This window comes from Carassius carassius, chromosome 41 (assembly GCF_963082965.1).
Source record: "Carassius carassius chromosome 41, fCarCar2.1, whole genome shotgun sequence".
NCBI lineage: Eukaryota > Metazoa > Chordata > Actinopteri > Cypriniformes > Cyprinidae > Carassius > Carassius carassius.
The window spans coordinates 6,557,910-6,580,388 of NC_081795.1; the positions used below are offsets into that span (position 1 = coordinate 6,557,910).

A 22,479-nucleotide genomic window follows, 5' to 3' on the forward strand; every position below is an offset into this window, starting at 1 on the left:
GCAGATTAATGTTACATAAGCGTCTGTATCTCAAGGTTTAGTGTGGGATGAGGCTAGTTGGAAGTGCTGGAGGTTAAATGCCATTTGAGCATGAAAATATTGCGCAAAACATTCACTATTATATTTCAATCTCTCATCTGCTTTCTTAATAATTGATGTTGGAGTACTGTAAAAACCCACTGTTGGAGTATTTACAGATTGCCCCTTTATTTACCTATGACTTATAAACGCACCAATGCTCCAGTGTCACCTGGTATATTCAGACATGCCTGTCTCTATCTTTAGTTGGGTTAAGCTACATAATCTTTGCTTATAAAAGAGTAAATATAAACACAATAACACCATTTCCACATTAATCTTTGGAATGCTGCTTAGCAAATGCTTTGACTTTTTCGAGTTAAACTCTCCTGCTCTGGCTTGTTGTGATTGAACTTTATTATTATTATTAGCACTCTGACATTTAAATTTGGATTTTTAATGCATATTAAAATGCGAAGAAATATTTTGATGGGTATTTGTTTTTGAAATTAACAATGTATCTTATCTTGTTTATACTCATGAATAGATATCACTAATAACAAGACGACTAAGATATTTGCGAAAAGGAACAAACCCGATCTTTGTTGTATGGAGGTATGTAAATATTTTTAGATTTAATGAGATGCTTCCTATTTGAGGTGCTGTCAATATCTTATGGCAGATTGTGGGGGTTGACAAATGGATCATGGTGGATGTGTCTATATGGCTGACATCTCATCTTACTGAATTAAAAACAGCTCTTCCTCAAGAGAGCACATGATTTTATACACATTTTGGAGATTTTATTTGCAGCTTGGTCATTACTTCAGGAATTCTTATGCAATATCCCAAAATTCACATAAAAATACATTAGTGGAAACTCAGCAAATGCATTTTCTGACAATAAATGACCTATAAGCCAGTTCTTTTTAAAGGAATAGTTCATCCAAAAATTAAAATTTGCTGAATATTTACTCACCTTCATGTCATCCAAGATGTAGATGAGTTTGTTTCTTCTTCTGAACAGATTTGAAGTAATTTAGCATTACATCACTTGCTCACTTTCATTCAGATGGCACCCCTTCACTGGTGAGCAAGTGATGTGATACAGAATCCAAGAAACAGGGCTGCTTTTCAGCACCGGAGCAAAGAGATCAGAAGAGAACCTCTTTGTCTGAGTTACATGAAGATCCAGCTGTGTTTAATCCGGACCCCCACAGTGCGAAGAAGGGTCACCACACCTCCAGGGCTCCACCGCTGAAAATAAAGACATCTATTCACACTGTCCTGCCTGTCTCTCAGCCTGCTGCTGCTTTTCATCTGTTGTCCTTGTGGTGATCCCCATGTAGTACAGACGGGTGGTGATATAAACCCTCTCTTTTCGAGAAGGTCTTGCTTTATTCTAGCTTGAGCGGCTTTGAAGAATATGGAGACTCAGAGTCAATTTTGGCAGAACCCATGGCTATGCTGAGTCTGCTTTGGCTGCAGTTCAGAGTTTCTTTATGTGATTTATTTTGTTGGTGTTACAGTAAGGGTGTATGCTAACGTAGGAATAAAGCGCTCGAGGAGGATCTTGATCAAATGAGGAGTTTACTGAACATAGAAGGAGAATAACAGACAATATACAACACATTAACATCAATAACTTAACTTAATCACGGACGAAGAAGAACTAAACAGACAGGGTATTTAAGCACACAGGAGGTAATGAGGGAACTGGAGACAGGTGGGGATCAATCAATTAACAAAACAAGAAAAGGAAGATGACCAAATAAGGGAACAGAAAGTCCATGAACGTAACAGTTGGTAATGAATTATGAGGGTTATTACCATGCCTAATAATATCAAATAAGGATTTAAAAAAGAAAACGTCCATTTCACGTAAATGCACTAAAATAGTGGATATTTTGCTTTTAGAAGCAAATTATGTTTTCTTTGTAATTTATTAAAAACATCTGTTAGGAATTTATGCGTTTTTATTTTTATTTCTTTCAGTGCATGGACATATATATGTTAACCTGTGCAGTTTCTAACCATTTCTGTAACCATTTGATTGGTCTATCTTTACTTGGGCTATATGCAACTACATAATACCCTTAAAACTGTAAAGTATGGTAAAAGATAGGAAAAGACACTCAAAACACTGTAATCATTGTGCTGGCAAATTATATATATATATATATATATATATATATATATATATATACAGGTGAACATCATTCACTTTTTTTATTCTTCAGAAGATTCTAGTTTAAAGGTTTATGATCTCTTCAGGTGTATAAACTATAAATATGGTACTTCGGCGACATTCAAGTGACAGTTATCATTTATAATTTATTAGTCAGAGAGTATCAAGTTTCAAACATATTTCATGTTATTTATTTATTTATTTATTTATTTATTTATTTATTATTATTATTATTATTTACATCAGAAACATAAAATTGCTAATGAGGCCCTTATTTTTGGACCAACGTAAAATGGGTACCTTCTTTGAGTAATGTGAAAGCATTGTTGTGCTTAGCATAGTGGTTGCAGGCAGAATAGTTTTGTGAATGAAGGGGATCCTTCGCTTTCTCCCTCTTCTTTCCTCTCTCTGTCTCTAGACAGGGTCAGCAGCAGTCTGTGTTGATTTGTGACCATTGCTTCCTCTAGGGTGAACGAGGGCAGTGGTGAACAAGCAAGCTGATGGATGTTTCTCAAACACAGAAGGAAATGCAGGGGTAATTTAGGGCAAGAGAACATCAGTATTGGAGTTTTTATATGAGGTGCCTTAACAGATAAATGTAAACAACTGGGGGAAGGTGCATGTGTCAGAAACATGGATAAACCAATCTATGTCTAAAGTTTTATAAGCATTCTTTTTATTAAATGCTTAAATTGGGATGGTTTCATAAGCATTTTTATAAATTATTTTTACTTAATTCTGTATACATTTTAAGATGACTTTTAAGTGATTTTAAAAGATTTATTTTTATGAATGTCGTTTCTAAAAATGTAATTAACTGTATGTATGTGTGTATATATATATATATATATATATACATATATATATGATCCTAAAAATTCAGCTTTGCATCACAGAGATAAATGATATTACATTTTTTTCTGTATTTTTGATCAAATAAATGCAGGCTTGATGAGCAGAAGAAACTTCTTTCAAAAACATTAAAAATAGTAATGTTTCCAAACTTTTGGTCTCTACTGTATATATATATATATATATATATATATATAATAGGTTTAGAAGTTTTTTTTTTTTTTTGTAGAATTCCAGTTCTACCTAGAAATAAGCATTGTGGCCATTAAATTATCGCTTGGTTATCTCTAAAGTGCTCTTGAATTTAGTTCCAGATCATTAGTTGTGATACTATGGTTCCCTGAAACCAATCTTAAGTACCTTCAAAAACGCTGTCTCATTGACTTATCACCTAGGATTTGGACACAGCCGCAGAGCTTCCTGGGTGATCCGGACAGTACAGCCGAAGGCAAAAATCATTGTAAAGTAAAATATCTCATTTTCTTTCTTATTCTATCCATTCCTTTCATTTTGAAAGTATCTGTATGGCTTTCTGTGGCTTTGATGGTGGCGTAACCTGGAATGCATCCAGGGGGCAGAGCCATACAATGAGACATGGATCTGTTCTCCTTCACAATTAAAGCCAGTGCAGGCCATTAACATCCAAATATGCTGTATGCAGGCCTTGTTTACACAACAGTATCTCTCTCTTCCTCTCTCTCTCTCACCCTTTCCCCTTAGCCGTAACTCCTCCTCCAAACCATCATTCTAACAACTATACATTCTTCCTCCCCTTCCACTCTTAATCTGAATGACTTAGTCACTGCATGCTGAGGCTTCCCGTTGCCTGTGGGGATTTTGGGGAATTTGTGATGACAGCACCTCTTCCCCCGCGGAGGAGTTGCCTTGAATATTCAAAGAGAAGAGGCGAAAGAGGCACTAACAAAGGCTGATCGCTTCCACTCTTAGATTTAATGGGACCTTAGACACTTTTCACGCTCCTCATCATGACTATGATAGTGGTTGGAATTCCCAGCACATTCTGAAGAACTCTAAGGTGAGATGGCCCTCATTTTTTTAACATGCAGAAGCTTCAGTGCTGACCTGCTGGAGATTCTTCAGTGCAGGTGGATGATGGAAGTTCATGACAGAGAAAGCAAAAAAATAAAAATACATAGCTTGAAGTCGCTTTTGGATGAATACATTTAAAGTTTAATGTGCTTCTAAATATGAAAGTGAAATGTCAGGACTCACTGGCAAATGTTACATATGCTTTCAACATCTTTGGACGGGTAGTTCATATGCTCTGTGGTGTGACATTATGCATTTACTGCATCTAAAACTATTTTAAATAGCATTTTGTTTGTCGTTTTATAATTATTTATGCATGCAGTTTGACCTATTCAAGAAAGGACTACATAACAGAAGCCTGTTAATAAAAATAAGCCATTAATTCTTTATTCTGATAATTGCCATGCACTTTATATCTTCCCATGTCAATTTATATTTTGCAAACTTTTAAATGATGCAGTTGTGACTTTCTTTTAATTGCATCCTAATTTCTCACAATTGCCACTTTATATCTCCTCGTGTGAATTTTATATAATGCAGTTTGATTGTTAAATTTCACAGCTGTGACTTTTTTCTTTTAAATGCATCTTTATTTCACTTAGTTGAAATTGTATTTCTTGCAATTCACATTTGTATGCATTTGTTGTATTGCTGGGCTTTTTAAAGTAACCATTGAAAGTAAAATTTTTTTATAAAAATACTAAAATAAAAATGGTGACCAAGAACTAATATATACAATATAACTCTTGTAAATATTTTAACATTAAAATCTACATGCTGATATAAAAATAAATAAATAAGGCACACTTTTGATGTGCATTCAAGAATGTGACTCTGAATGATATCAAACATCAGGAACATATGGCAGAAGTCACAGGATAATTATTTAAACTTACACGTGCCAGTAACTCTGTGTATGTTTTTACAGGACCATTACAGTTGTGGTGAAATGTACACTGTGTAATGCAAAAATAACAGTCTCTGTAAAATGAATGGGAAGGGCAGTGTTAACAGTCACTCACAGTGTGTAAAGTGAAAAGAAAACACTGCTTGCCCCTTTTCATGTATTGCAACACTGCGCTCAACCAGAAACTTGTAGAACGCTTGAGTGACAGTCACAGTGCAGAATCCTCTTTGGCTGTTTGGATCAAGTCTTTTATACAGCTGGAAATGAGGAGGCCTCCTTTTACTGTGGCTTTAGAGAAAAACGGGCTAAAGGAAAAGAGGCAAGAGGACTAGATCCAATCAGGGTTACACTTGCAACACTTTCTCATGATGGAGAAAAGGTTTTTCTTTATTTCTTATTTTATTTTTTGGGGATAGTAACCATGTAGCATCCATATATGAATCCTGTCATACTGTGCTAGTGACAGATTGTAATATTTAAAAGGATACTGCAGACAGTTTACACTTTAAATTGTCACCATTTTTTTTTTGGTCTTTTGACTTATTTTAAATGGTTTTATGGTTTGACAAATTGATTTTTTTAAAGTATACATGTTGCATGTAATTGCTCTGTGTGAGTTCCATTAAAAATGCATGATGCATAATTGTAAAATAACCAGCAAAATGCTTTTTAAAATAGCTGTAAGAGAAATACAGCAAATACAGATTGTTTGTTCATTGTAATAACTGACATATCACATATTTCATAATCTGAGTTATATATTGTGTGTGATTTTTGCATGTTTGCATGAGTGTCACAGACACATGAGAAACCTGAGCTAGGTGGCTGTGAGTCACTACTGACTTTTCCGGTGTTTGGTCACTCTTCTCATCTGCTTTTAAAGGTTAAAGCCCTGACTCTGAGGTTTTGTTAAGGACAGGTGCATGTTTTCCTTTCTCTTTATGAAATTGGAACATGCTTTTCTGAGTGGGTGTGAGATATAGAATGAGAGAGAAGCACAAGGCAACGTGTTAAATGAGTGAAGGCCATAGTCAGGGTTGCCAGCTGGCCCCCTTCTCACATTTAACACCACAGACACAGCTCTGATTTTCTACGCATGCTTGAGAGTGCACGGAAATATTCAGTATTTCCATTTGTTGATGACCACTGGCAAAGTTTATGAAATGGTTTTTGAGAAGAAAGTCTTTGTGAAGATAAGTATATCAATACGAAATGTTTTTTTATTTAGTTGACCACTAGAAGAAACTATCAAAGATCAATAGTAATACTGCTAATATTGTGCTTGTTTTGTCTTAACTTGTGAGGACCAAATGTCCTCACTTGTGAAATACTGACAACCCACTATTGAGGACATTTTAATGGTCTTCACTAGTTAAAAAGGCATTTAATTCAGCCAACAGATGTTTTTATTTAAATCTAGTGTTATGCACATGTTTCTGTGATGGGTAAGTTTAGGGTTGGTGATAGAAAATGTCATTAACCTAATAGAAAATCAGTGGAAGTCTATGCAATGTCCTCACTAAGACAGCGAAACAAAAGTTTGTGTATTTTTTTTTGTTTGTTTTTATGATATTATAAAAGTATTTTGAGTTCTAAATGGTCACAAAAATGACTGTCATATTTGTTTTGGCCAATTAATAATCAAGAAGGAATGTCTGAGCAGTTGGATGCTTTTTTAGAGACACATCAAATGGTGCCATTTATTTGTTAGAAGTTTGAATATCAGTAAAACAACAACATCAACAACAAAAAATAATGAGTCTCTTTTCAATACATACACTTAATTATACACCCTAAAAAAATGGACTAACCAAGCTTTTGGGTTAAATATTTAAAAAATATATTACTGGGTTAGGCCATATTTGACTCAAAGTTGGGTTGAAAGAACCCAGCATTTTTTAGTGTAGGCTACACATGGGAATAATTATATATATGAGACTGCATGCCATATTTGTAGACTTTGGTTTTCACATTGACTATTTAAGTGCCAAATAGAAGGTGAAAAGCATCTAAAAATATAAATTTGACTATATTCATAAAATGTGATGTAAATCTAACATCTCATTTTAATCAAAACTTCATACTATATAATCTACCGATTTCTACTAATCATTGCACTTATGGAATGATTTTATCTGCAAGATGCAATTTGCATTCTAAACTAATAAATCTGACAAATCCAACCAATCCTTATTTAGTAGCATGATTTCACGCTAGCAGTACCTTGAAACATCCTGTCAGGAATAATCGTTGCCTTTCACAGTTCTTCTCTCTAGATGATGTTTTTGAATTATGGTGTCAGAAAGGAATGTTTTTCTTCCTTCACCAATCAGGTTCCTCCTGTGGTTGAATGTGTGTTTTTGTGGAGTGTGGTTGGAGCTTAATGAGGGGGTTAGCAGGGTTGCTAACCACAGCCTGGTCTGGGACATTTAGGTCAACTGATGAATGGCCGGGTAAATTGTAAATCAGCCACTGGGAAGTGAAGAGCCGTATTCCTCATAGCACTGATGTCACCACTGTGGTGCCTTCAACAGATCCAGACTTGAACGCTCTCAGCCTGAGCCAGATGTTCAACCCCTCAGATCCCCTGTTATTCCCTCCTCTACTTGTGCAAGATTCCTTGTGTATTCCCTCTTTTCCTCTTTGGGATTCTGTTATCCCTTCTCTGCTTTGGTGAGACTCCAGGGTGTCTCTGTGGCATTCAGATTTTCTGACTCTTCCTCTGTGGGCTTCCTAGTTACTGTTCCATTTTATTCATGTTTCCCACTCCTTATAAATATATATGTGCGTTTCCATAAAATCCCATTCAAAGCAATGCTCCAATGTATCCTTATATAATTTGAAGCAATATTCTGGGGTAAACACTGTACATATTTTACGTACTTCTGATTACCACTCAGAATATAAAAAATAATTCGGAAATTTTAATCAAATGTGCATTCTTTTGAGTCTTTGTTGGAGTAATACTATGCGTTTCCATAAGAAGCAATGCTAAGATGTATTTTACTTGTTGAAACAATTTCCTTGTTGAAAAGAAATCCATCAAAGTGTCTTAAACCCACTTAAGGTGTATTGCTGGTTTAAGATGGTCTAACTAGTCTTGGCCAGAATGACCATCTAAAAGGTTTCAAAAGTACCTGTCTAATCAGCTTGTCAAGGCAAGGAGAGACAAACTGACCACCTTAGGGTGATAGATTGAAGACGTTTACCAGCAGGACTGAGAACTACACCATCAGAAATGTTATTGAAACATGACTGCTTTGGATAAAACTCCTTAAGTCTGTGAAATGACATAATCACACTAAAGTATGCCAATTAAGTAAACATACCAAGCTTGAAAAAATCATGCACACATTTAAAACAAACTAATTATAATTTACCTTCTTTCTTTTCAGGATTGTTGGCACAAAGTGCTAATTAGCACAGAGGAACCAGTTCAGTCCAAATGGTGGAACATGATGAACATGGCAGTTTCTGGCATCATACAAAAACTCTTCTGGACATTCCTTATGGCTAGTTCCAAGCTGTAAATTGAAGCATGGACGATCAACCCATGATGACTTTAGAAGGACAGAAGTCATTAGCTTTGCAAGAGGCCCCAAGAATGACTTTCTCAGTAGAGCTTTCAATGGCAGACTCAACCATGCATAGAAACCTGACCTTAAAAGATCATTCTGATTCACTATCATCTGTTATAGATGAGCCTTTGGAAGACCAAACACAATTTGAGTTGAAGAATAAAAGTTCATTAGAGAGGATCAATCAGATTGTACCACTGCTTGTCAACAAAGATGGACCTTGTCTTCAAATCTTGAATCTTCTCACAAAAGAAAAGACAAATAAATTAATTGAACATCAAAGCACTTATGCTCCAATATCAACCACAAAACTTGAACTAAATGGCATTTATTGTGAACCTGACGTCCAAATGGATGCTGAGACTAGGTTCAGCTATTTTTTGACTTGCTCAGATAGTCCAGTGACTAACAGCTGTGATGTTGACTCCTCAAACACTTCATCTACTACTTATCCTTTTTCTAATTTGATGGTCAGACCCATATCAGAACCCGCTTACTCTTTTGCATCAGTGGGACCATCTAATATTGAGCACCTTTACTCAGCTCCTTTGCCAGTTTCCAAGGGGGCTGATCTACCCCGAATCATCAAACACAAGCCCAGCTCCATTACCTTTGCAGATTATGACAGCTTTTTGGGTCTGATCAAGAATGCCCAAGCCAGTGAAGTTTCAGATGCTTGTGAGACCTCTTCTGAAGATGATGTGGTCTTCCATGATAATAGCGATGACATGTTTCTCAAGTGTAAAGAGTTTTTCCCAAACTCCAGACAAAACAGGGATGGATTGGAGAAACAAAGGAGGAAAGGACCCCGTGGACAAGCACATGGAGAAATAAGTTCCAGTACCAGTCTGCCACCCACAAGAAGCAGCAGCTATGAGGCGGAGGAGGAGAGCAGCAGTACAGAGGTAAGGATTGGTTAGATGTTTAATGGGCCTTTAAAGAAGCTTAACAGTCTCTTTAAGCATGCTATCTTGTTTAGTTTTCTACGTCTTTAAAGATTTTAAAATTGTTTTCAGTTCAGCACTGTATGACTATTCCTCAAACATTGTGGTTTAGGCTCAGCCTATCAACACTAGGTGTTAAAATTCTGAAATGAATTCAAAACAAATACATTAGTACATTCAAACTGTTTTGTTGATCATTTCAGCTTCATTTTCAGATAATTTTTTTTTAAAGGTCTGTAAAATTCATGGTAGTTAATAAAAGTCATGGACAGTTAATGACTATTTCAGTAGTGAATATAGATTTTTCTAGTTTTGATTTGTAAATATTTTATTGTTTAGATTAAAACTTGCCCACAAGCCATATTGATGTCTGACTTTTGAGCGAATTGTTCTTTCAGGTGTATTTAGTCAGTTAAGCAGGTTCATAAATCTGTCAGAAAGACATGGAATTGCTCTGGAATTGGACTTGTAATTAATCCTAGCCTAATTGCATCTTGGGTTGTGATGACTTAGTGTCTAAGTGTATAGCAGTGAACAGAATGTGCAGAGGTTAAAATGATTTTTCTTGGGTAGGTGAGCTGAGATGGTTTGTTAGGCCCCAGCACCCCTTTGTTCTGCACGTGCCCTACTATCCTCTCCTGTTCATCATTCTTTGTTCACGAGTGATTTAATATGAAACTGTGAAAGAATGTGGTACCCCTCACACACACTGACCTTGCCTCATTTGAACCTTCTCAAGAAATACCAGGATAAGCTGTTGTTGGTTATGAACAGAAAAATCAGTTTAAAAATATTTTTTAAATATAATTAAAAAACTATAAATGTCATTCTGTGGTACAATTAAATCGTTGAAAGCCTATTTAATATAGTCCACAATTATTGAGATTTTTTTTTTTAAATGTATTTTCCCTCTTCACCTTTTGGTGGCGCTCTATTCAAACCTTTACCCATACTGTGACACCAGTAGCACTGGTAGAGTTACTTGTTTATGTGGATTTTATGTGTGCGTATGTCTTGGAAATGTGGAAAAACTGCATTTCTAGCTGCCTGTCAACATTCCTGTGAGGAAAGACATTCAGTTTGACAGTGAACGGCTCCTGTAACAAAAAAGTAGAGTCTTATCTGACCTGTATTTGAAGCAGTTCAGCAAACGGATTATGGCTGGTGGCCTTTAAGGATGACATGTTGCTACATTCTCTCGGTGGAAGAGGCTGGCACGCTCAGTGGGTGGCATGGCCATGGCAGGAAGCCCAGAGCAATGCCAAAGCCAGGCACTTGACTCCTCATTTCCATGTCAATGGGCCAGTGCTGAGATTTACAATGTGGCCAATTTGCGGCGGTGCAGTTATGTCCTCGGCCATTCTGTCCACCGTGGAAGATAACAATGATGAGCTGATCTGGTGGGACTAACTCATACCAGCCTAGTTGTCATGACAAGTGTATTTTCTCACGACTGACAAGGCGGAAAGGGGTGTTGTAACCGATGCTGGGGTATTGAATACCACACATTCTGTGCAAGGAACAGATACCAAGGGAGCAAGACACTATATTTTTCATGATAAATCAGCTTATCTTAGGCAATCAGTACTTGATATTTGTTGTTGTTTTTTAAGAATAATCCTAAATAAGTGAAATTAGTAACACTTTACAATATTTATTTGGTGTGTACAGTGTGCAGTACTTTAAAAGCATTTATTATTCTAGATTGTACATTATAGGCTACTAATAGCCTACATTTTTGACATTTTCTGTTGTGCACTCTGAATATTAGTTCATGATATGTATTATGAACAAACATGAATGAACAATAAACTACAGTATTTTTATATACATTAATATTATTAAATATCAACAAGTCTGCAATTATTTATATGATCAAAACCATAATATTTTGAATTACTATTGCAATTTAAAATATCTTTTCTATTTTAATCTACTGTAATATAAATGTAATTTATTCCTGTGATGCAATTCTGAATTTTCAGCAGAATTACTCCAGTCTTCAGTGTCACATGATCCTTCAGAAATCATTCTAATATGCTAATTTGCTGCTCAATAATTATATATATATATATATTTTTTTTTTATTACAATCAATGTTGAAAACAGTTGTGCTGCTTTATATTTTGGTGAAAACTGTGATGCTTTCTTTTTTAATTAAAAAGCACAGCATTTATTTGAATTTATTTGTATATTTGAATGCATTACAATAAACTCAGAAATCAAACCTTAGCTTTAAAGTCTGTTTATTGACATTATTGAACAACATCCTTTATTTCTGAAAAGATACTAATTTTTTACTCTCAAGACTCTGCATGGGGGTCAGATTTGAAGGTTATACAAATGCATCATCTTTTGTCAGAGTTAAGAGGGTTAAATGGTCCGTCGCAGAAGGGCACGACAGTGCGGTTCTGATCTCTTAACAGGGACAACAAGAAAGCTTTATGTTAGCTTTGACTCATGAAACTCAAAGGTCAGGCAGACTGGACATTGTAAGGTCATGACAGATTCAGACCCTTACTTGGTATCCTTTGCCATCACAGAAATAAATAACATGTTAAAATATATTTAAAATAGAAAACAAATATTTTGTGACAATATTTCAAATATTACTATTTTTACTCTATTTATGATCAAATGCCGTCTTGATGAGCATATTAGACTTTTGTTTTAATGGTAGTGTATCATTTAAAATTGTCCTAGAAAGGCCGAGACTGTTGTGCCCCTTTGTTCACTCTCTGAAAGAATGTCAGCATCTTGAGTATAATTGGTTAAGGGTCTTACCATACCCACATTCCTTGAGATTTTACATGCCTTGTATGTGGCCCCCCTTTTTAACCGAACCATGTATTTCTGCTCCCTGAGACAAGTGTGTCCCATTTTAGCATGACAGCCGTCAAGAGCATCATTATGTGCGGATGAGAGGGAGCCGTAATCTTTGCCTTGGGGCTCCAGATCCCAAGAAGGACTTTAGTGTTTAAGCCTGCTGTGTCTTACGTTACTGTTAAATGTTCCTCACAGTTCATCTTTGCCCTCTTCCTGCTCTTTGGCCCCTCCACTTCCTGTTGATAAAGGGGCAACTCTGTTGATTTACGGCTTGGTGAGTGAGGTAGGTGAAAGTAATTTATAGCCCATGAACCCTGGGCCCTGTCTGAGCTGGACAGGACAGTCTATTTATTCTCTTTGGCAGGGATTTCTGGGGAGCAGTGAAAGTAACAGTGAGGAGAAAGAAGAGGAATACCACACGACTATGTTTGGACCACAATGACAGCTGGGTTGGTCAAAAGTATTAGTTCATAATTTGATACTGAAATGAACCAATTCCATTAATTCTAAGCAGTAACATTTTCTTCTGAGAAAGTGTTGGTGTGATAGTGTTTTCATGCAGTGTGTAGTTTAGTGGGGCTTTGAAAGCTTTGAGGAATAAGAAGACACTGCTGTGAAATCAGTGCTGGCTCGTCAAGTTGGTTATTGTGTAGATCAAAAGAAACACAGACCCTTGACTGAATGGCCGAGTCTAATGTAATGACTCTGTCTAATCAGTTTTACAGTATTTTTAGTGTTTGTTTGTCTGTGATGTCCTCTGTCTCTTCTGTCTGCATGCAGGAGTCTTCTCAGGTCCTGTCTCCCTGGTCTGAATCTATGACCCAGCTAATGAAGAGATTAGATCAGCTCAATCTGTACATAGAGGAAGCTCTCAGCACTGGCTCTTCCCCCTCCCACACACCCAACACCACCCAGAGACACACCACTAATGACAGAGCATCCCTGCAGGTCACTCTCGCTTGATTTCTCATTAAATACAATGTACATAGTTTGTGGATCAGTAATTGTTTGATGGAAAATATATTGCCTTAGCTTCATTGTAATGTGCATAATATTTTTAGCTTCTGGAATTTATCCAAATCATATCTGATCAATTGTCTATTCTATTCTATTCTATTCTATTCTATTCCGTTTTTTCATATTTTATATATATATATATATAAACACACACATACACAATAGCTAGATGCTGGTGTTTGTCGTCTGTCTGTGACATGGGTTAAATAGAATGTGCTGCATGCTGGCAGAGACTAGTCCAAACTGGTGACATTGACAATGAGCTCCATTGTCTTGGGAGCTTGCCATGGGGAACTTTCAATGCTGTTTAAAAATAATAATAATAATTACTCATGCTTGCAACATATCCACCCTGTAACGGGTTCACAGCAAGAGACAAAAGCTCATTTTGGTTCCTCAAGACAACGATGTCTTGTGCTTATGGTCTGTTTGTCCTTTAGCCATAGTTAGCGGAAAGACGTGATGGTTTCAGAGCCCTCACGGCAACCATTCCTGGTTTATAACATGAGATGAGATTTACGGTCGCATGTTACTATGGACAAGGTCATAATTTTTCCCTCAAGTCCTTCCATTTTCAATAGTTTTTGTGCTCTGTTCTGTTGAGATTGTGTCTGCCTGTGTGTCTCTAGCAACTGACCGCTTCTCTTAGTCATCTCCAGAGGTCATCCGTTCCAGACAAAGTGTGTCCCATCCCACGCTAAAAGCTGTTGTACTGTCATTTCAGTGTGGAGCTGTGGGGGTGAACCAGTACCTCAACCGGAACAACATGGCTAGAAGAACTGACACACGGGAACGGCACGGCCAAGAGAGACATGCGGGAGCCACTTCCTCTCAGGGGAGATCACATGGTAAAAAGACAATGGTAAGCATTTGAACTTACTCTTATATGCTTTTTCTTTGTGTTTTATTGAATTGTTTAGTTTGTGGTTAATAGCTGTCAATTTTAAAATATATAATGCCTTTATACAGTCATTATGTTCTTATATTTTCTTATTAATGTAATTCAATTCATAAATTGAACTGTGGCCAAAAGTATTTTATTTATTAATGTTACTGATTTATTAGTCAGGATTCTTGTATTGCTGGTGTTTGGTTTAGTTTCGACTAAGAAGAGTTGAGCAGTATATAGACCATGTGATCCGTGGCTTAGCTTTGCTCTGTGAAGTGTTTCCTAATGAACACGCTGTGTGTCAATGACCAGGGCATACGTCCACTCTGAGAAGTCTCTGGGGTTGAGGTTGATGTCCTGGGACTGCATTTCTTATGGGTTTTCTCCATTAGCGGGACTGAATTAAATAGATTTTCCTTTGCTAATCCAAATAGGTCTGGGGAATTGAATTAGTGAATTCAGAGCGACACCAAAGGAACTCTTTTAGTGGGCCATTTAAGGCCATCACATCTTGTTTGGATTTCAAACCAGTGTAGCTTAGGTTGACCAGTGATTTTTAAACATCTAAAACAGGTTTTATAATGAGATTTTTTGATAGTTGTTTCAATGTAAATTCACAATCCTTTTCCAAAATATAAGGAATTATTCAAAAAGTTTGGAATTATCAAGATAATGTTTCAAAATTAAGTCATTTATACTTATCAATCATTTATTTGATCAAAATTGTAGTGATATTGTGAAATATTATTGCAGTTTAAAACAACTGTTTTCCATTTTATTATATTTAAAGGTCTTGCGTTCTTTGGTTTTGATTGGTCGAGACCTCAGGTTTACTACATAAATGTTAAAGAATGCAGTTTTTCTGTTGTGAAGGTAAGGGTTTAGTTTCTGGCTGTATCTTTTAAACATTTGGAGTTTGTTTGCAACTAAAGAAGGCTTTTTTTGGAGAGATTGTGCCTGTCCTGCTGTTTAAAGGAAGCACAGAGAGATTTGACAACTGAGGGATTTACGTGTTTGGGGCTCAAAGGAACGCACTCTCTTGCATTGTTCCACAACAATATCCGGTAAGCAACAGTGGGTTTAAATGAGCACAGTATCTGTGGGAACTCTGTCCTTTTCCGTCCAGCTGGAGAACTCGGCCAGATGTGTTTGTTTAATCTCTGCATTGCTGAAGCGGCACTGGTACGTTCTGCGGTCCGTGTTTGGGAACCCCACTAAAGGCCTCTGGCAGGGATCTGGGATGTGATTGTGTTTGTTAGAGTGTGTGAGAGCTCAGGAGAGGGAGAGTTGGATTGGATTGGAGGGGGTAATAGAATGATTTGGCTTTGTGCACTCTGAAAAAAATGAAATCTTGAGGTTCTTGGAGAAGATTAGCAGGTCAAAAGCTCCAGGGGCATGTGAAGGCCTTCGGTCCGCTGGAATAAATGTAGGCCACCCTCATGTAGATAACAAAGCTCCATTGGCATTTTACCAACTGTCTTCTAACATTAAGACAATTTGTGATTCCCACTCAGCCTGCTATCCTTGTTCACCTCTTGTTGTTGTGAAGAAGGTGTTCCTGGTTCACACACATCTGCTGCCTGGTCTTGAAGGTCTCATCTGATCTCAATTAAAAACAGAAAAACTATGCGAAAAGAAGAATTATGTAATTTGTCATTTATACTTTAATATTTTGTTTTTATTTTAATGTGTAATGTACATGTATATAATTTAATTTTAGTTACATTATTGTTATATAATAAGTTTACATTATACATTTTTGTATATAGGTATGTTATATAGTTCTATAATTTTTGTATAATGTTATATAAATATAAAATATACAAATTGTATTATATAATATATATTTCACATAAATTTATAAATAATAATAGTTGATTATATACAAATCAAATTGAGATGAATAATATTAATATTTATAATAATACTTACAATAAAAACAATAGCAATAGTACTTTTTGACATTTTTATTAGTTTATATATATATATATATATATATATATATATATATATATATATATATATATATATATATTTAGTTTAAGTTAATTACATCAAGTTAAACAAAATTAAACATTGAAATATGAAATAAAATGAAATAAATATTTATATTTGTAAATATTTTTTCAGTAAACTTTTTTATTTTTTATTTTAATTTTTTTTTTCTGTTCTGGCAAGAATGTACACTTTGTTGTTGATTTATTTTTGTAAACAATTTTTTTTTAATTTAAATTCAGTTTGTATCCTCAGTTGAAATTAGATTCAAATTAAAAAGCTAGATATATCTACTTTAAAACTGTTCTTGAATCAACATTGAGAGTATGTTTATGTTGACATAGTGTTACGAGGAAGCTGTACGTCATAAAATGACTCACAAGGATCCGGCCCAATCTAGCCAGTCTGTTTATTGGTGCTATAACATCAACCACTGTGAAAGAGGTTGTTTCAGTCAATCACGTCACTACTACACCGCTCCATGGTTGACGCCATCATTAAACCTTTAAAGAAAACACACGGCTCAAAATGCTTGTTAACTTGGAACCAGCGTTTATTCAGGATGTTGTAAGCCCCTGTTTTAATGTAGCTTCCATACTGTAAAGAACCCACTGTGAAAGCACCAAATTTGCTCTGTCTGCATCATTTTAAATTCTGTCATAATTTACTCACCCTCAAGTCCCTAGTGACTTTCTTGGCTCTGTGGGACACAAACAATGTTTTTTTGTCCATAAATGAATGTCAGAGGGTTCCAAAGTTGTTTTCATTTTTAGATGAACTGTCACTTTCATTTTATTAATCACATGTTGGTGGCTTGCTTAGAATTGATAACTGGTTGAATCATTGTGTGAACTCAGAAATGCTTTTCAAAACACTTTCCCACTGCCTCCAACCTATTCCTCAACCTCGTAAAAGACTGGAGGTGCTGGTGAGCGATGAGAAGCTGAGTCTTCTCCATCCATCTGTGTGGAGGGTCCACGCTGGCTCTCCAAATCCCTGCGGGGTCCTTGATTGGGGCAAGAGAGGGGAGCTAAGCGGCTCAATAGGATGAAGATAGATTACATGGCCAAGTGCAACTCAGGCCAGGATTTGTTCTGCTCCAGCAGAGGTTAAACTTCAGTTTGGGACTGCAAAGAGTCAAAATACAGCTGGGTTGAGAGGGGAAAGCTGTTTTGCTCTTTTTTTTTTGTTGGATACTTTTAATTCCTTGTGAATCTGCCATTTTTTTTTTTTTTTTACTCTGAGGACTTTTTAATGTCTGACTTAAAGGCATATTTCACCTAAAATGGAAATTCTGTTATCATTTATTATTCATCTCATTCCAAACCTGTATTATATGTGTTTTGTTGAAGTTTGGCAGAATACACAGAACACTCGGAACAACATGTGGTTGTGTAAAATAGTGAATTTTAATTTTGGGGTGAAATATTTTTTTAACTAGATATATTATACTAGTGACTAGAACACTGTGTGGTTTGTTTTAAATTCTCTACGGTACATTGCATACATTATAATGACAGTATCAACTTCTCAAAGATTCCCAAAACATTTGCTCATCAGGGTTTTAAAAATAGCAGTATGTACTGTATGCTGTCTCCTGTCTGCATGCAAGTTCACATTTCCTGTGACGCTGAAAGTAGAAAAGAGAGTGTTTTGTGTAAACAGCATCCAGTTACCTGTGATTCCACTGAAAGTGTATCTGCCTGCTATCATTCAGAGGTTACAGCTCCATTTGTTTAGTTATAAAATGTAATTTGACACTCATTGTTTTAAACATACTATGCTTTAAATATACCAAACTTACATATATCAGTGTTGTTATTGTTTACTGAAATAAAAACTATATATAACAAAAAACAAACAACAAACAAACAATGAAATAAAATACCTGTTAACTAAAATATCAATAATATAAGCTTAAATTTTTTCCTAGGCCCAAGTATTTTTTTTTATATATATTTTTTTTCATTTAGTTTAACTTGATGTACTAACACAATTATAAAAAATAATAAATAATAATAATATTAATAGTTAAGTAGAAATATGAAAAAAATACCAAAAACACACAAATCTTTAACTAAAATGAAAATTTAAAAATGTAAACTAATTAAAAAAATTAATAAAACGTATAATATAAAATATAATAATATATTAATATTAGATATTTATTCTTGTCAAATTTGTAATGTTTGTAATTTTTATATATCTTCACATCTTTTAACTTTGAATGGTCATCGATGGAGAAAAATACTTTTGGCTACAGATGGTGTAAAGTTATAACATCTTCCAGCAGGGGCTAACTCGGAAAACCTCGACCCCTTTGGCACGATGCCTATCTTTTTGCACTTCCTGTTTGCCAGACTGTTACGAGTGGAAGCTGTGCATGAAATGCACACACGTTTACCTACGTACAAAATGCAGTGATGCATGGACCTTTCACCACCACTATCCTTGAGAGGCATTCTGGCAACGAGCCTAGAAGCTGAACAGCTCTCAAAGTGGGTTTTAACATATACAGCACTTTCAGAAGCTCGAACATGAGGTGCTTATTCAACTTCCCTGTGTTTTCTTTAAAAGCAGGGCTAATTTGGGAATAGGGTTGATCCTACATGATCCTTTCCTTTCAAGTCATCTTTCATTTCCTCAGTTACTCAACCCTGCTTCTTTTGCGTCCTTTTAGGAAAACAGGCACAGGCGTGTGCAAAAAATGGGCTGTATTAAGCTGATATACCCTCCATTTATACATTTAGTGCATGCAAAGATTCATAACACAACCAAGACCCTGTGTCATGCTAGCTGCATTTCTCTGATGTTCTCTAGATGTCAACTTCAAAAAAATACCATCAACTCAGCCACCTACCTCAGTTTGGAAGATGGATGGTCCATGGTCTTCCATCAGAACACCAACACACGCGTAAAACAACAGACCCGATTGGGGGGAAAAAAGCTGAATGTGATGGAGAGCGAGGAAACTAGATTGAACATATTCCAATGGATTGAGCAAGGCTGAAAAAATGGAGCTAAATATAGAAAAGTTGTCCTGCTGCAGGGGGTTTCATGGAATGCAAGATGGATGAGGCTTTGCGTTTGGAACCACATCTGGCCCACCCGAGACCTCTGGGGTCACTTTGAAGTGGAGGCCGAAGGCTTTTTTTGTACTTGAAAGCACATTCATCTGTGCAAGTTAAGGAAAAAGAAAATGTTTAATCAAAAACTGAATACTGTATAGTACTTAGGTACTATACATTCACTTTGAAACTTGCTTCAAGACCATTAAAAAATGTTCTATGAAATGTGAATGTGTAGTATGAATAAAACTCGAATGTACTACATTCAGCCATGTTGTCACTGATGACTGCATTTCACAAGTCCTCTTCCATAGCATCAAGAGATAGTAAAAAGTCCATCATATGCACACTTCCAGATCTTGTTGAAAGTAGTAAGTCATCCGGATACTTTTCACGCTTCACATGTAATATCAATTCAGACATGTTACTTGGCTCATGTACTTTTTTGCCTACTATATATGGAAGTAGGCCTATTTTGAATGCAGGGTTTATATTTTTTATTATCTCTGCCTTTGAAATGCCTTTTGGCCGACATCACTGAACAATCATATTACCTGTTTAATAGCTCTGAAAAAATTTGTTGTAACATTGCCTTTTGGCTTTAACTGATTCAGTTTAGGCCAGTCAGTATCAGTTTCACATGGAATATGTGTAATATCAAACATGTATTCATGAATCTCCTGTGCGGTTAATATTTTGATATACGTTAGTCATGCATGCCAAATAAAACCGCTAAAAATGAATTGTAGGGGTGTCCCAGACATACAAAACTATGTCTTAAACTTCAGTGGCTGTGATAGGATATATAGCGTGATCCAACAACTTATTATTTAGATTCAGCCCAAAATTATGTTTGTTTTATCTGCAAACTTTACGTATCGGTACCCTTGCCTCTAAAAATTACTGCATCTGTTTTCCTTTTTGTTGTGTTAGGATCCTGTATCTCATTCTGAGCTAATGCAGTGTAAACCGCGCAGTTAGTTTTCCTCAGTTTCCCATCATGCATTATTAGTTTATATCTGTCTATCTATCCATTATTTCTGACTGAGAAAGTCATCATCATTTACACACAGGAATCCTACAATTCCAAGAAAATTACATGTATCCCAGGAAGGAACTCATGTGTCAAAACAACATCCCCCTTCTTTCATTGTTCTTTTCAGTTGCGTCTTGATGCGTTTTCTTGTATTTAATGGTGTGAACACTCTGTTTACTCGAAGTTCTTGGATTTGATTTTGGTGTTCATTTTGCTGTCAGGTTGATTGACGGATTAGTGGATATATCAACATTATATGTGTTTTTGTAAGGTGGCTGTTTCTAAAGCTAGTCATCATTCACTGATGCTTAATTACATGTAATGTAACCGTCATTCGTGTCAGTGAAAATTACCACTTTGAGTAACAGCAGGACTTTACTTGTGCTCATGCTCTTTCTTCCTATAATTCATCGTAATCCTCTGCAAACTTGTTTTGAAAGGCGACATTCCAGTAAGCGGCCCGCTAGTCTTGTCAAAAATAACATGTAATATACATACCTAGAAACGGTCTTGCTTTATAGTTTTTCATGCACTGTTTAAGCTGGTTTATGAGGGTAACACCCTCAGTTGTACTTGCTATGGAGCATCATAACTCTTTGAGATGTGTGGTAAAAAATTCAACCCCTCATTGCAAAATTTCACAGCTTATAAGCAACCATGACATCATCCATGATTTCCCCTCTTTCCACCGTGTTTTTCAGACCCAGATCTTATTAAACAGAGGCAGAGGGCCTCAGTGTACATTTACAGCTGAGGGAATAATCAAACAATGATCAACAGGCACATCAAACAACTTTAAATGCTTTGAATCACACTAAAATTATTTGTGTTTTGTTGGTTGCTGTGATTTCAGACAACACATCTGCTTCCTTTCAATGTAAAATGCCCCTAACCTTTTGAGAGTCAACAAAACATCTTTTTTTTTTTTTACATAATTGTTATGTTTAGTAGACAATTGCTGCTTCTGCTGCTGAAATTAACCTGGGTTTGCTCACTCAGACAAGGCGGGAAGTTACTGTTAGTTAGTTAAAGTTAGTGAGGAATTTTGGATCGGTCTTAAAAGTTTGACAGTACCATATTGTGTCACAGAGTCTTCTTTTTGTGCTACTGTAGGTTCAGGTTTTCAACTTAACACATTTCGTGGACACATTTTGATGTAACTTTAGTTTGTAATTAGATGTAATATAGTATAAATGTATAAAATACAGTCATAATAATTGCATATTATCATAGCGTGATATTAAAAATGTTATAGTGTTGTGGATTATTAATATTTATGCTGATGTGTCTGTACCCACATACACATACATACATATGTCAATATAAGTGCATAAGTGTCATGCTGAATTTATTTATATAAATCGTTACATTAAATAGTAATTATGAATGATTTATATAATAATAATAATAATAATAAATGAATATTTAATGTATATCATAATATTTCTATTTAATTTATAATATTATTGATTATGTACAGTAGTTTTATTTTAAATAGTTTTTGTATTTTTTATTATTAGGTTGTTTTATGTCATATATTGATATTATAAACATTTGATGTCACAGACAAAGTTCTCAAGACCTAAAACATTAATGTGTATTGTCTCAGAAATAGTAATTTGCATATAATAAATATATATAGCACTTATTATATGTATAATATTTGAAAAAAAAAAGTGTGTGTATACTGTATATATAGGTTCTTAGGTTAGGACATGTAAGTGTAAAATAAACTACTGTAAAATAAAGGGCAACCCAAATCATAAATTTCTTGGTTTTAGGAGGAAAAGTTGCATTTCTGTAACATGAATGAGAGTAATGTGATATATTTCACAGGGCACATGATACCTTAGCGTATGGCAGAAAGGTGAAACTAGAAAACAGGTCTCTCTAGATTACCGCTGGAATGTTGGATGTGACCCTCTCCCTAAACAAGTAGCACTTTCTCTCTTGGCTGGGTAAAAGCACTGTAAATCAGAGGTGGGGTCAGGTCAACGTACCGTTCAGCAGATCCGTGGGAGGAAATTCAGTAGTCAGGTGTTGATTTTATCCACTGTGGGAGAGGAGCAATACTTCAGGTGCTTTGTTTTGATGCTTCATGAGATCATTTT

At 35.6% G+C, this 22,479-nt stretch overlaps 1 protein-coding gene across 2 annotated transcripts in view; it reads left to right on the forward strand.

Moving 5' to 3' along the window:
• Positions 1 to 3,897: 3,897 nt before the first annotated feature.
• Positions 3,898 to 22,479, forward strand: part of LOC132123528 (stAR-related lipid transfer protein 13-like) — a 76,355-nt gene continuing 57,773 nt past the window's right edge. Inside the window, exons 1-4 of one of the 2 annotated variants that reach the window (XM_059534195.1) lie at positions 3,898 to 4,094; positions 8,411 to 9,498; positions 13,144 to 13,311; positions 14,105 to 14,242. In XM_059534195.1, coding sequence (XP_059390178.1) covers positions 8,554 to 9,498; positions 13,144 to 13,311; positions 14,105 to 14,242 — 1,251 coding nt within the window. In that variant the 5' untranslated portion in view covers positions 3,898 to 4,094; positions 8,411 to 8,553. Of the gene's footprint in view, positions 4,095 to 8,410; positions 9,499 to 12,716; positions 12,813 to 13,143; positions 13,312 to 14,104; positions 14,243 to 22,479 lie in introns of those variants that run through there. The other variant, XM_059534196.1, reaches the window with a different exon arrangement.